The sequence below is a fragment of the Buteo buteo genome, chromosome 23, assembly GCF_964188355.1.
Source record: "Buteo buteo chromosome 23, bButBut1.hap1.1, whole genome shotgun sequence".
Taxonomy (NCBI): Eukaryota; Metazoa; Chordata; class Aves; order Accipitriformes; family Accipitridae; genus Buteo; species Buteo buteo.
The window spans coordinates 7568465-7583824 of NC_134193.1; the positions used below are offsets into that span (position 1 = coordinate 7568465).

Consider the following 15360-nt stretch of genomic DNA (forward strand, 5'->3'; position numbering starts at 1 on the left):
CCTAGGGCTCTTTATTGTTTGTACCTAAGACTGATCCACCAGCCAAGACAAGCCATCTCCCACCATGCTCTGCCCAGAGTGTTGACTGAAACCTCAACATGCCCAATGCCCATCGGCACACGGAGACCATGGTGCCCAGTGCTCATGTCAGACCTCAGCAGCCTGCAGGCACCAGAGCTGTCCGGGAGCAAGCCCAGGGCTGTCCCTTCTGTGCTGAGGGGCAAGGGCACCGCAGAGTCCCCACAGCTGGAGCTGCATACCATCATGGGGTTAACAAGCCTTCCAGGCACCAGGAATCCCAGGAGATAGCCAAAGCAGGGGAGCATCCTGCCCAGCCCCTTGCCATGTCTGCACCCAGGGGCTACAGCAGTGCATGGCAGGACAGCACTGCCCACCTGTTCAGGAGACCCATGTCACTGCTAACACCATGTGGGACGTGTTGGTGACAGTGCCGGGGTAAGTCCCCTCTCGCTGCAGGGCTCACTCTGTGCCAGAAGCCCCATGGTGCTCTCACCCCAGCTCCTGGCTCCGGACAGGGCCCTGCAGAGGTGGAGGTCAGGATAGTGCCAGGAAGTGCTGAGCGGTGTTAGGGCTGTTTCTGAGCGATGATGTCCCGGATACAGGTGTACAGGAACATGTACTGGTCCTGCAAGAGAGCAAGGGGGGTCTGGAGTCAGGTTTCTGACAGACACCTCCTGGTTGCAGGACTAACCCTGCAATTTGCTTTTAAAGGTCCCAAGTGGTCCATGTTTGTCCTGTGTTACCAGAGTTGCCCAGAAAAGAAGAATCAGGCCTGGAGCTGTAGTTACACCACATTTGTTTCCTCCTGCTTCACTATCCCCATGATGGGGATGAGAGGAACAACCCCATCTGAGATGTCATCTAACTTCCTCAAAGTCCCCCAGTGGCTTTAGGTCATGCCACGATGTTTGCATTCAAAACAAGACTGAAGAACAACTCCAGTGATGCTGCAGGGTAACGAGCTGGGAGACCTCTGTCCTGCTGGAGTGCACAGGATTTGGTAGTGACCTGAGGCCAGGAGGGAAGACTTCTGGAGCAGGAGTTTCCCTTGGTGCTAGTCTCAGTGTACCTGAGTCAAGTGCTGACAGTGGATCAGGGTAGATCTCTGCAAGCTCTAAGAGGTAGACAAAAAGATCTGGGTGGTTTTAGTCCGGTTGCATTATTTCTCTATTTTTAAGATCACCAAAATGTTCCATCAGTACCAAATGTGGGTCCAGAGGTCTCAAGTCCACTGTGAATTTGATATGAGGTTCTGCTCAAATGCCAGGCTCCTCCAAAATGATGCTAGGCTACAAAATACCCAGGACTGACCACCACCATGGTAGGGCTCCAGGAAAGGCAAGATGTTGGAAAGGTAAATTAGGTTGTACTCAATGCACAAGGCTGGAGGGCAGGGCCAGCCTGCAAATGATGTGGGTCAAAATCCCATGGTAGCTGGGAAGGGGGGATTAGAGACTTGACAGAGGGGCCTCCTAACAGCTCACTAATGCGCTGGCTAAGCTGCAAGTCACGAGGAGCCTCCTCCCCTGCCGGCGGTGGGTTTAGCCCCACTGAAGGGCTGGGAAAGCCACAGATCACACAATGGCTGAAGTTTCAGGTCACCAGAGCATGTTTTCAATGAGCCTGGCCTGATTGTGAAATCTGGAGTGACAGCCCAGGACTGACTTCAGACCAGGCACACTCAATGCCTGGCCAAATGCAAGAGCACATCCCCAGAGACAAGCTCTGCACTGGAGCTGGAGGTGCTTAAATACCCTGTGGTTATCCATGGACAATCCCTCAAAGGTTCATCTTCCCCCTTGTTTGGCTACTACCCCCCGTCCCCCCCAAAAAAATCAGCTGATGCCCCCAGCATGACAGCAGCATGCTCCTGCCAGAGATAAAGGGGTCCTTGGCAAGCCAGTGATGGAGAAGGCTGGCAGCCACATGGCAGTGGCATGGGGCTGGAGGGCAGCTCTGCCTGTCCTTCACTGGCTGTGCTGGGATCACAGTGACCACTGCTCACGGCAAGGTGGGGAGGCAGCTGCCTTTGCTCCCCCCCTCAGCGCAGCAGCAGCTTTTGATTGGTGCTTGCTGTGCCTTTATGGGCACATTGTGTCTCTGCTCCGCAAGAACGCTTCTGAAATACAAAGAAGCTCTGAAGCAGGGGCAGCGGATGCCTTGCCCTCCTCCGGCTCCCACCATGTGTATGGTTCACATTAATTAAGAATGCGATTAGCTGCTTGCAGGCGGCTCTGCAGCTGGGAAGCCCCGGAGAGATCTGCCCCAATTTGCTGTCCCTTGTGGGGAGGGTTTCCAGGGATGCCGCATCAGCTCGTTCAGTGGTTGTAGCAAATGAAAGTGCTGTCCAGAGGGCATCTGTGCCACCAGCACCCATCAGGAGTGGCACGCTGGAGGCCTGTGAGCTGGGCTGGCACAGCATGGCAGGGCATGGCTGTGGCATCATCAGACAGTGCCACTGCCCACACAGCTGCATGGCAGCTGCAAACATGGCAGAGTGTCCCACGGACCCCCTTGCAGGTGGCCCCAGCTCTGGCAGCAGGCAGGGGCTGGGAGCAGGCTCTGGGTGTGGGCGATGTGGCAGGGAAAGGCACCAGGCAAGGGGAAATCCAGCAGATTCTGAGTACCCAGGCTGACAGGCATGTCCAGAGGCTGGTGAGCAGGCAGGTTTCTCATGTAGGATGAAATCAGTGCTTCATGCTTTCCAGGGCAGAATGGGAAGAGTGCCTTGCATTTATCATAAGCTCACATGCAATTTAACCTATTTGAACTCCAGAACTGAGGAGATAGAAAGCTCTTCCTTGAGAAAAGATAATGCCCTTAGCTCTCAGTGGCTGGCAGAGCTGCAGGGTGGGGAGGAAGCACGGAATTAATCCCTCCATAGGCTGCACAGGCTCCCAGGTGGCAGGTAGCACCTGGGGAGTGGGCAGCATGATGCCAGCTCCAGGCAGCACAACACGAATGTTCTGTTCTACCTGGCCCACCACCCTTCCTCTTTCCCACCTACCAGAGTCGGGGTCATGAGACAGCAGCTTCTTGTCATTTGGAGGGTCACCCCGTAGACATCCACAATTCTCTCAGCTTTCATCTGGTGCAACAGGCAATCCAGGGAGATCAGCATCCCCATTTGGCTCACACCACCACTGCAAGTGACAAGGGAGGGTCATTGATGCCAGGCCAGGCTGAGCTGAACCTCTTTGGAAGTGGGCACCAGCCCAAGAAGTCAGAAGCACCATGAGAAAACATGCAGCAACTGAGTACAGTGGGGATAGAGGACTGTGAGCACTGGTCTAGGTGGCAACGAGGCCTGTGCTGACCGGGAGGATGGGACCCCAAAATGCCCCTTGAAGGAGCCTGGAGATCCAGCCTACTCTGCCCTACTGAGCTGTGCATCCCTCCCCCAAGCCAGCTCTGCTGATGTGCCAGCTGTGTTGGGTCCTGTGGGACTGTGAGCTCTCCCTGGCTGCAAGCAGATGAGGACGTCAGGGCTGCTCTCAGGATCCTAGCAGTCAGCCCAAAGGTAGCCTGGGCACCTCAGCCCAGGAATGCCTGCTCCATCCATGTTTGCCCCTGGCCCAGCCCTGTTTGCCTTCCCTTCTCCCATATGCTTGGCAGAGCACTGCTTCATCTGACCCCCAAGCTCAGAGACTCTCTGGCTCCCATGGACCTACTCTCAACATGCCCCAAAACCTTGGGGTCCTTGGTGGAGGGCACAGGGCTGGTGGCCATGCCAAGGCACTGTGCAGCCTGGTGTGTACTAGCTCTCCGAGGCTGCCCATGTATGGAGCAGTAATGTGATGTACCTGCAGTGCAGCAGGAGAGGACTGGCTCTCTTCCGGTGGGGCATGCACCGTCTGACAGCAGTGAGGAGCTCCACCAGGCTCTGGACATCTGGCTGCTTCTTGCTGCTCCAGAGCGTGTATAGGAACCGTTGTACCTGCCTCTCCTTTGCTTTCTTCTCCTGGTGAGACACAAAGAGTTGACATGGATGTTGGGGAGGGATGGGTGAGTTTGGATGCAGAGAGGTCCCAGGTCTCCAATCCTTAGGCTGTCAGGTGCTTTCCTGAGCTAACTGCTAGCTTCCATAAAGCTGTCCAGGCAGTCTCTGCTGGGGCATTGCCCATCACCCACACAGTGGGTATGGTGCCTCTGGCAACCTGCTCTCCTTCCCCACAGCACCCCAACCTGCCCCTTGAGAGGGAGACTAAGAACTGTGTGGGCTTTTTCAAAGGTCAGAAAGACCTATCAGCAAGTGGTGGGGGAAGCGTCCAAGGCCTCTCCTGTGCCTCTCCTATGTCCACTCAGCAGATGTTCTGGATGTTGCAATCTAGATTCCCTCCTGCATTTGTGGACTGCCGACACTCTGGTCTTGCAGCTCAGACAAAACTCCATGGACCTTTCAGCCCTTGCCCCTGCAGACCTGTTTGCTAGCAGTGAAGAACATCCCAGGCAGTGGGAGACAGGCCAGCCCCATCAACACATACGTGTTTCATTTTGAGCTGGATACACCTCCATCCAGAGACAAGCTTCTCTGTGCCACACTGGATGGTCAGCATCTTTGTGCAGAGAGAGTCTCCTTCCAGGGGCCAGCACGCCTCACTTGGGACCTGTGCACAACAGCAAGTTTGGCTTCATGTTGATGGTTGCCATCTTTCAGATCAGTCACCATCTTAGGGATCTGTGGTGGGGTTGGACCGAGAGCACCCCCAACATCACTCCATGTCAGTTCCTCCACTAGCTAAACCCTGGGGGAGTTTTGGAAACAACAGCAGATTGCAGCCAGCTTCGCTGTTAACACAGCTGCTTGGCAGTGGGAATCTGCTCAGCAAATGCCCTCCACCTCAGCTGGTCAGAGGCAGGAACTGCTTGTCCTTGGGTGCCATGGAGATGTAGCTCGAAGAGTACCAGCTGAGTCCAGAGCCATGGACTGCATGGTGGGCAGACAGAACCTGTCTCCTGCGACAAGCTGTGGGAGCACTTTGACAGAGGGAAGGTTCAGCTTTAGCTAAGCTGGATCTGCACTCAGGCTTCAGGACGCAGTGAAAAGAGTTCAAGTTTCAGAGCTATGCTAGCTTCCAACTCCATTAAACAGATCCCTGCTTTGCCATGGCACAGGCAGGCACGGAACCTCACCTCCCCCTTCTCCTGCCATGGGAGAAGTGTTAGGATGGTGTGAATGTCCTGTTCCCACACCAGGGTCCAGAAGTCCTCCACGGTCAACTTGTCAGGCCCCTGGACAGCCAGATACTCCCTGCTGGGGCTGCAGCCCTGTGTGGGGAATGAGAATGTCACTCTCCTGCTGCAGAGGGTGGCACCGGTACCCCATCAGCCCAGGTGGCTGCGGGAGAAGCTAGGAAAAGAAGGGAAGCTCAGCAGGTCAGGAGGCAATGAGAGAAGAGAAAGCACTGCAGAAGGGAAGTGAGGACAGCCCAAACTGAGCAGGTGAGGGAAGACACATCCTCAGTCTTCACAGTCCCCTCTTGTCCACACAGGATCACAGCAGCAGTGACCAGTGGAGCAGTGCAGGAACCAGGCAGCAGGGAGCAGGGGAACAGTGAGGAAGGGGGAGCATCACCTGCTGCCTGTGGGACCCTGGCACAGGGGTGGGCATTACTGCTGGGGTTATGACTCACCGGGACACGCCACACCTGTAGGAGACCTGAGAAAGGGCCCTGTTCCAGCAGGGAAAATTTCACTCTGGAGCGATCATCTGCAAAATATGTGGGAGGTGGAGGGATCCAGGGCAGCCTTGTGCTCACACAGCTCCTGCAGACCACCTGCCAGACTCCGCACAGCCACACAAATCCAACCCCCCATTCACCATTTCTCTGCAAAGGTGCTCCCCTCTGCAGTGCTCTTCTGCAGCCCATGGATGTTGGTCCCCAGAAGACAGGTCTCTATCCCAACCTCCTGCTCAAAGCAGATACGTGTAGTGCAGGTTGCTCAGTGTCTTAGCCAATGGAGAGCTGCATATCTCCCAGGGTGGAGAGCCTGCAGATGCTCTGGGCCCCTGTTCCAGTGTTTGGCCACCTTCATGGGAATGCATTTTTCCTTACACTGAGTTGGATTACCCTTCCAAATCATACCCATTATCTCTTGCCCTTCCATGGTGCACCTCTGAGAAGATTCTACATTTTCTCTGTGCCATCCCAGCAGGTAGTTGAAGATAGCAGTAAGATCTCCCCTTCACCTTCTCTCCCCCAGGCTGAACAAACCCACCTATCTCAGTCCCATACATCATGTGCTTCACCCCCGAAACACCTTGGTAGCCTTCTGGTGGACTCACTGCAGTGTGTCAAAATATATTCTTGTACTGTGGAGCACCAGCCCTGGTCCAGCCTAGCTACACTCAGGTACAGGAAGGAAAAGGATGCAAGGCATCACAGCACTTACACGGGAGGATGCCAGAAGAGGGCCGTGTCTGCTGGTTGCCTGAAGATGGTGTTGCAGAGCTGGCTTCCTCCTTGACAACCTCTAGGAGGGTCTGCCAGAGTGAAAAAGTGGAGGAACCAGTGAGTGGGGAAGGGTCAGGAGGAGCAGGAGGAACTGGGGACTCCTGGGGACACCTGGCCTCAGCAGAGGGGAGGTTATAGCTGCACATGCAAAAGCCTTAGCAGGGGTTCTATGGGACCACCTCTGGGGGTGGGCTGCCAGGTCTGCTCTGTGCTGTCAGGAGATGGCTGCATCTCTCTGTAGGAGAATGGTATTCAGGTGGGTCCCTACCCTGCATGGGGTCTGGGAAGGAGCGGGTCGTGGACAGACCCTGATCAGTGCAGGATGCATGAGGGAGCTATGTGCCTGGGGACGCAATGCCATGGAGAGTGGCCACTGCCAGGACAGCCAGGCACATGGAAACTGGGGCATGGGACCCACTCAGGAGGCACTTATTGGGTGTCCCCCAGGCTGACCAGGCACAATCACTCCCCAGGTCCCCCCAGCACATATGGCTATGGCAGCACTCCCTGCGCCCTGCCCAGGACAGCTCTCACCTCGTACTCTCTCAGGAAGCCCACATGGGACTTGGCTGCCTTCTGGGCATAGTGCTGAGCAAAGCTTTTCAGTGGGATGGGACAGGACCTGGGGAGAGAAGCCGGGGATAAGGATGAGGTTGAGCAAACTCAGAAGAATCCAGGCTGTGTCTGCAGCAGGTAGACAGGGTTGTGAGCAGACCTTCACCCTTCAAATTCTGGGGCCCTCGCAGGTCCCCAGCCCAGCTCTGGCCTGTGTCAACCTGCTCTCTCCTAGACAAAGGCAGGTCTCAGGTGTGGCACAGACCAGGGCCCTTTCCCAAGATACAGCATGGACAAAGGCATCCTTTTCTGCATGAAGGAGGAGACAATTTGACCATAAAGATAGATATATGACCTCCAGATGTAGCCTCAGAGACAAGGAGGTAGGTGGGCAAAGCCATGCCCAGCCTGACCCTGCTTCCTCCCCTTGGCCTCCGTTGGAAGGGACATCCCAAGGCCACCCAGCTGCCATGAGCCCCTCCAGTTTGAACCAATCTCTAGGGCATCGCTGTGGGTTGGAAAGCCAGGAGCTGAGTGAAATGCCTTCCCCAGGACAGCTCTGCAGCTCTTTGGCATTGGCGTAGCCCAGGAAACTGGCACTGGAGGAAAGTAGGATGTGGTCCCCCAAGCCCTCCTAGCGTGCCCAGTGACTCACACCTAGTTCTGGGCTGGGCTCCCCATGCTGCAGGCAACAACTAGCCCTCAGCTGCCCCCCTCAAAACACTGGGTGGGATGGCTGGATGGGCTTCCCTGTCCTTCTGTCCTGGAGCCAAGGCTCAAGCTGGGGTCAGGATCCCAGCTTGCCGCCTGAAGGGGCTGTGGATCAGGGTGGGTAGAGTGGCAGGCAAAACATAGCAGGCCCTTACCTCTCCGTCCTTGATAAACCCAGGAGTGGTTCCTCCAAGATCTTGTCCAGTATACAGCTGTGCAGGAAAATATACTGGGACTGGAAGGCAAAGGCAGACAGCATGGAAGGGTGGGTACAACACTGCCTAGTGGGCAGAGGGTGTCCTACATTCATGCCCAAAAAAAGGCCCTGGCTACTTCAATCTCAGAGCCCCTGGATCCCTGCACTGGGTCTGCCTGTCTGTCCTGAAGGGTAGTCCTGACACCTTGCCCGAACCCTGAGTACTGGAAATATTAGATGGGCTGTGGAGCATCACAGGCCAATGACATGGTGTGGGTTAAGAATTGCCCGAAAAGGGCCTGATGCTGTTCCTAGGTGCTCTGGGGTGTTTCTGAGCCTCCTGGGAGGGCTCTGAGACTGTGTGTTGCTGCTGTAGGTCTAGCAGGGTATGAAGCTGCTGGAGACCCCCACAGCCAAGCAATTTCCACTCTAGTTGAGCTGCTGCTTTGAGAGGCACCATGACACAGTGTCAGGTTGGGGACCAGCCTGGGGGTACTGGGGCTGGCCAGTCAGCTCATCTGTCTCCCAGCCCTGCTAGCTTTTACACCATGGAACAAGGGGCCTGGGGGAAGAGGGAGCAGAGGTCTTACCAGCGTCTGAATCATCTGGTAACGGTTCATCCGCAAGGCATAAACAACACCAAATGTGTCTACCACTTTCTCCTGCTTCATCTGCTGCAGCAGCCGGTCCAGGGCAATGAAGGTGCCAGTGCGGCCTACCCCAGTGCTGAGAGCACAGAGAGCAAGGGTTAAGCATTGCCTGATCCCATAGCCATGGGCTCCCGTCCTGCTGCTAGACATGGCTCCCAGATGCTGAACCCTGGGGCACTGGTCCCAGCACAGCATGGGGCTGAGGAGCCATTCAGACTGCCCTGGATGGGTGCTGACCATCTCCAGCTGCCCCATCCCCAGGGACTGGGGGGCAGGCTACAAGCAGACCTGTAATCCCCAACGCCCAAGCAGGACACTCTCTACAGACCAGCTGTGTTTCCCAGGCACTGCTTCCCCTCCCAGTCTGTGTACGACCAGGACCCTTGTCCCCCACACCCTCTGCCATCATCCCCTCCTCCCATCCCCCAGAGCAGAGCCTTGCCTGCAGTGCACAAGGGTTGGCCCTGCATCCTTGGTGCTCTGGATGTGCTCCCGGACCAGCTCTCTGAAGGTCATAATGGAAGTAGTGGACTCGGGGATCCCATGGTCGGGCCACGCTGTGTAGTGCAGGTGGGACACATGCCGCTCTGCCCGGAGACCCTCCTGCCAGGGGATGTTGGTGGTTGGTGTGCAGCCCACCAGGACAGGGGCATGCTTTCACCCCGCAGCCCTGGGAGCACCTGGGGACTTGGGGACACCCAGCTCATCTCCAGGGAACAGCCAATGCCAGGTCTGCTGCACTGCCTGGTGGCTCCTGCTCCCCTGTCCTGCCCCACAGTCCCCTGCCACTGTGAGGCACGTGGAGGTGGTAGGGAGGAGAACTGCCTTTGACTGCTGGGGAGCATGCTCTTGAAGCTGCAGTCTGTGTCCCAGTGCAGGGACGTGGACAGGAGAGAGTAAGGGTGGACAGCAGGGGTGATACATGTTGGACACTTCTGTGTTACCAAGTCTGAAGTGACAGACTGCTCCTCAGGGGACTGCGCCTTTTTTTAACCCCACTAATGGCAGGGAAAGGAAATTATGCCACCACCACCAAGGAGAAAAGCCACTGAATCCCATGCAAAACCCCAGCCCTTGACAGGTCCCTGAGTCCTCTTGGGTCCTTACTCACGTGCCACAGTTTAAACTCGCGCATGGTCCACTCCTCGGAGCTGCTCTGTGTTAGCAGGTGGACCCGGACCTGCCCGTAGGAGACTGGGGCAGATTCAGATGGCCAGTAATGATCACAGAGGACCTAGAGCACAGGCAGGACAGGGTCCCAGTGAGGGGTCTGAGGGCCCAGGTCCCACTGGGTGACCTCCCGGCTCCCTGGGATCATCTGGAGAGCAGCAGCTGTGCGGGGAGCCAGGGCAGGTCTTGGGGAGCAGGCAGGGGTGCTTCCCCTTCCCACCGGGAGCTCTGCATGGCTCTCCTCCACCTCCCTGTTGTCTGGATCTCAGGCTCCTCCAGAGAAAAGGACCTGTATGGGTCTCATCATCCCTGGAGACTGGAGAAACAGTCCATGTGAGGTGTCTCATCCAGAGGCAAGTGTAATTTCAGATGCAGCAGAAATATCTGAGTGTGTTGGGCATGGTTCCAGCTAAGCTCCATTTCTATCCCTTCCTACCCCAAGCTTACGCTGAGCTGCACACATCAGCCTCTGTTCCCCCCACACTGCCTGTTGGGGAAGCTGTGTGGCCTGTGCTCAGCCTGGAGCCACATCCAAGCAGGGGTTGGTGGAGGGCACAAACCCAGCCCTAGGCTCAGCTCACACGACCAGATCTAGTCTTGGCTGAGCCTGGCACATGGAAGCCTGGTGGTGCCAACCTACCCGCCCATTCTCCATGCACACTGTCAGCATGATGATGTTGCAGACGTTCTGCTCCCACACCAGCCTCCAGAAGTCCTCTATTGTTTTCTTCAGGGGCCCCTGGGTGGCAATGAACTCCTGCTGGGATGTATAGCCCTGAGGAAGAGGCAGACAGGAAGAGTTGGCAAGTTGCCGAGGCAGGTGGATCCTGCCCTGAGACAGATTCAGTGCCTGGTCTGCTTTTTTGGTAGAGGTAGAAATGCCCGTTGCCCTTAGGCCATGCGGGCACAGTTCCCAGGCAGCTGATCTCAGAAGCAGCTGATTTCACAGGAAGCATGTGCTGCCCAGCATGTGCTCTCTACATATTTGGAATAAAGATGTCACCCCCCATTTCCCTCCAAGCAGTTTCTCATTCAGCCTAACCAGGGGAAGACAGATCTGGGTCTTTCTTGTGCTCCCCAGTCATTGCTGAAGGTAGGGTGATCATGCAAGGTCTCAGGCTGCTTCTTTGCCTTTGTCCCTTTGACACACACATGCCCCGCGAATCCACACACCCGTGCGTGCATGCTGTGTGCCCTGCCTGTTACCTGGGAAAATCTCCTGGATGGGGTATGTGGGCACAGCTCCAGGGTTGTTCAAATGCAGCTGCACAGACCAGAAGGAGAAAGAGCAGGCAGACAGACAGGGCAGTAAGCTGGGAGATGATGGGAAGAGGATAGTCCTCAAGAAGAAAGCAGAAAGCCTTGCCAGTCTCCCCACATTCACACCCCTGCATTCACAGCACTTGCCATCTGATGATCTCCATCAGCCCCTGCTAAAGGTAACTATGCATCTCTGCCTGACCCCCAACTGCTTGCCAGTCTGTGCCAGCTGTGGCTTCAGTGGCAGTGGCACCAGCCCTCAAAATCTCAATCCAGGCAGAGTTTCTCTGATGGTGCCCCATGGCCATGTCTCTGTGGGGAAGGCAAGCGGGCACTCACAGGCATGAAGTTGGCATTGATGTAGTCTGAGTGTGGATCCTCCCCCAGCTGGCTCAGCTTGACCCGAGAGTGATCATCTGAAAGACAGCATACACACATGACCCCCCAAGGCAGCCCTTCACCAAGACAGTCATGTCCTCTTCACTGGGAGAAGCCCCAGCAGCTCCATGTATGCAGCTAGCAGTGAGGCCCTGTGCTTGGCCAGGCACCTTCTCCCTGGAAAGGTGAGCATTGCCTGCCAGCTGGGTTAGCAGAGGGGTCAGAAAGCAGAGCTGGTATCATGAGGCTTATCAAAGAAGCCATGGGACACTCATGGTCCCCATTTGGTCTCCAGCTGGGACCCACCCCTGAGCTGGGCTGACCCAGCACCTGCCCAGCAGTCTCCTGGAGGAGCTGAGGAGGATGGTGGCTCAGCCCTGGCTCAACTCATAAGCCTTGAGTGTCCAGCAGGAAAATGGAAACTGAGGCCTATTTCAAGACTCCTTCTTCTCCCAGGAGAGCAGCCAGGCACTGTGAACCCTGCAGCGATGCAAGGTGAGCCTGTCCCTGTGCATTGCAGTGTGAACTCCCACCCTGGACGCTGGAAGGAGGAGGGAGGAGACAGCACTTACAGGGCAGCACATGGGGATATCTGTTCTTGGAGACATTTGCTGCTAGCTCAGCCTCCACTTTTGGCTGCTCCTTCCCAACTTCCTTCAGCTCCTGTAGGACAGGGGAGAAGATAAGCACAAATGTGTCTCTGGAGAGCTCCTGGCCAACCCAGCTCCCTGCTCATGGCCAACAGCTCTGTCTGGTGGTCCAAGAGGGTCACCCATGCACAGGGAACTGCTCTACTCCTCCCTCAGCATGGCCTGTGAACTCTGAGCCGTAGGTGTCTTTTTGCAGTGCCTTTTCCAACAGCACTGTTTGTATTTAAAAGAAAACAAGCCCAAGAACAAGTATTGGGGAACAAAACCTTCTCAGAAATCAGAAATCTACCAAGAAGCTCAGAGCATTTTGTGCTGAGAAAACAGAAATATCTTGCACTGCTTCTGCCTCTGTCCTCACTCAGAGGGCCAGAGAAGGGTGATCCGAGGAGGGTTTGAAATCGCTTATGGGACTTTCAAAGGTGCTGGCAGCAGAACGATTCAGAGCCTGCAGATGTTGGCAATGAGAGCCAGTGAAGGTAGCCTGAGGTGAATTTCACAGCCTGGCCTTATAGCCCTGAGAGTATTCCTTGACCTTCCTTTGGGCTGCAGGCTCTTTTCTAACACTGTCAAGGTGGATCTCATTGCAACACCACTCAGTATCTTCGCCTCCAGTCCAGGCCTGGGGCCCTTAGCTTTGTCCACCAGCAGCTATGACAGTGCTAGTTCACCTCACACCACAGACAACATGTTTTTCTACCAGAACTTGAACAAAACAGGTTTTGAGCAAAGGAATTGCCTGATCACTTAGTCCATCCAATCTTTGGCCTCCAAGATTGCTTAGTAGGGTGGTTGGATTCCTAGAGACATGGGTTACTGTCCCGGGAAATGAGGAGTCTATACCAGCCACCCAACAGCTGGGGCGTGAGCTACTTAGAGGAGAAATTAAGTCTCATCTCTAGCAGAAGTCTCGTCTCACCTCAAACTCCTGGAAAAAAGCATGGTTACCACTTGCTGTCTTCATCTCATAGTACTGCTTGAAGTTCTGTATGGGAATTGGCCGACATACATTCCTGCATGAAATGGAAGTCCAGAGGAAAACTTGCCTTAGTTATTGGGAGGTCTGGCAGACTAGTCAGGAGGAGGACAGAGGAGGTGTGGACAATGCATTAACTTGGAATGGAGCTGGGCAATAAATACAGAACATGGGAAAGCCTAAGATTTAGAAAATAACTGAAGGATAGGAGACAGAGTTGGATTTTCCCTGAGTCAAAGCATGAGAAAGGAAGTGGATGAAGGACTCTGGGACATGCAGTGGGGACACGCAGAGAGGGAAGAATCCAGCACTCACCTCAAGCTGTAGGTCACCATTTCCTGGGGTGGGCTGCTCTTCTTGGTTCTAGAATCAAAGCATGGGAGATGTTACTCTTCACTGCAGTGCAGGGACAGATGCTGTGAGCATATTGTGCACTGCTGGCTCATGGAGCACTTGTGAGCAGACAGCTCACATCAGGCACACTGTCTTGCACATGTGTAGGGTTCTGTGAATTAATTGCACATGGGCAGCTCCCCTCTGCCTTTTGCTTCTGTGCTTGCCAGGCACAACTCCACTAGTGGGTGTCCTAGTTTGCCTAAATCTCTTTTTATACCCTCCCACTGCTCTTTCTCCTGGCTTGGCACTGAAGGTTGGGCTTCTCAGCCTGCACCCCTTGGGTAAAAAATGGCTCATCCTCACCTCTTTGCTCTGAGCTGTTTCCAGTAGACCAAAGCAAAAATAGCTGCAAGTGTCAAGAGAAATCCCACAATGATTCCAGTGATTATTGGCATTGATAGTGGAGTTGTGTCTGCACCGGATCCAACAGCTCGAATAAAAAAGAGATAGAACAGACAGAAAAGTCAGTAAATGGCTGCATTTACTGTATTTATTTTATTTGCTACAGCCTATGATCTCCCTCTGGCTTGCCATTGTCAGACTGTTAATTATGTCTAACCTATGCAGCCAGGTAGGGAAGATGGCATTCTCTATCTTACCTGAGAACATGGTGAATGTCACTGCAGGGGCTACTGGGTCATATTTGGTGAAGGCAGCGATGCTGAACCTAGGGAAAAGCAGAGTCCTGCCGTCAGGGGCAGTCTGAACTGAGCACAGCAGCCATGCAGCCAGCAGCAGGAAGACCCAAGGGAACAGGACAGCTGCCTCTGTTTTGAAATGCTGTGTTGGAAGAAGTTGGTTTTCTGGTAGGGGTTTAGGGAATGTGTGAAAATGGTCTTTCCTCCCTTTTCTGCCTCTTGCACAAGTTTGTTGCACTTGGGAGAACATGAGAAAATGTTCAGAAAGCACAAATGGGAAACAGCTGTCCTCCGAAGAGTTATTTCCAGAGACAAGTTAAGTTTCTGCTCTTATAGGACACAAATAGGGAAAGACAACAGTAAGTAGGGAAAATCAAGTTGGATTGAGTCACTCTCTTAGTTCATGTCAATCCATTAATTGGGTTGACTTGAAAGAGCTGAGCCCAGGTAACTTTTGAAACAGAGACACCTGAGCTGGGAGGGCTGAGCCGCGACCCAGACCCTTCCTTATGCACACAGAAGTGGCTGGTGCATCCTCCTCCCTGTGGAGATCTGCCCTACATCCTCCTCCTGGTAGTGTGCACACCAAGCCTCACAGCTCCCTGCAGAGCTGACTTCCTTCTAAGCAGGTAACTTGGAAGGGTAGGTCTTCTTCTGCCCTAACTACAAGCTAAGGCTTTCAAACGTAGCTTCGGATTTTAGCAGCCAAAATTTGTGGAGCCTCGTGTGAGTCCCCTCTGGCAGCACCCTGGACCTGGCTGCCAGAGCAAAAACCTCTTTGTAAACTGAGCCTGCAGATGCCATGGCATGAGAGATAAGGGCTTGTGGATAAATAACTCACTGAAAGATAGGAAACAAGGGCTGGCTTTCAGAGTGGAGATGGGCTGTCAGCAGTATCTGCTTTTCACCACACTACTAATGATTAACTAGGAAAGCAGCACAGTGTACTGAGATACAGGTTGTTTAGGGCAGCCAAAATTAAACCAAGCTGTGAAGAGGTGCAAAAGGATTTTCTAGACCTGAGTAAATGGACAGTTAAGTACATGTTATTGAACCATGGTAGGTAGACTAAGGACAGCCTGATGGCTCTGAATTAGCTGCTACCCTGCGGGAGGTCAATGTTGCAATGAAAATGGCAGCTGGGAAGCAGGGTGGGCACATATACACCCTCAGACTGGGCAGACAGTATTTGGGGGGTGGAGAGGCATCCTGGTGTGTTTCTGCTGTTGTTAAACTCCACTCGAGGCTGTTGGCAGACCTTGGGCTGAACCAATGCTAACGCAGACCCAGCTTGTGCCCAGGCTGTC

General features: G+C 54.5%; 1 protein-coding gene across 4 annotated transcripts in view; it reads right to left on the minus strand.

The window, feature by feature from the left end:
- Positions 1-15360, minus strand: part of LOC142043729 (receptor-type tyrosine-protein phosphatase V-like) — a 41253-nt gene continuing 25893 nt past the window's right edge. For 2 of the 4 annotated variants that reach the window (XM_075055226.1, XM_075055230.1), the window contains 19 exons: positions 14015-14082; positions 13719-13845; positions 13335-13382; positions 12963-13056; positions 11969-12059; positions 11358-11434; positions 10399-10533; positions 9700-9822; positions 9031-9191; positions 8529-8664; positions 7898-7977; positions 7011-7098; positions 6415-6505; positions 5655-5731; positions 5155-5289; positions 4506-4628; positions 3825-3982; positions 3029-3164; positions 1-646 (listed from right to left, as the gene is read on the minus strand). In XM_075055226.1, coding sequence (XP_074911327.1) covers positions 587-646; positions 3029-3164; positions 3825-3982; positions 4506-4628; positions 5155-5289; positions 5655-5731; positions 6415-6505; positions 7011-7098; positions 7898-7977; positions 8529-8664; positions 9031-9191; positions 9700-9822; positions 10399-10533; positions 11358-11434; positions 11969-12059; positions 12963-13056; positions 13335-13382; positions 13719-13845; positions 14015-14082 — 2008 coding nt within the window. In that variant the 3' untranslated portion in view covers positions 1-586. The other 2 variants (XM_075055227.1, XM_075055229.1) reach the window with 2 other exon arrangements.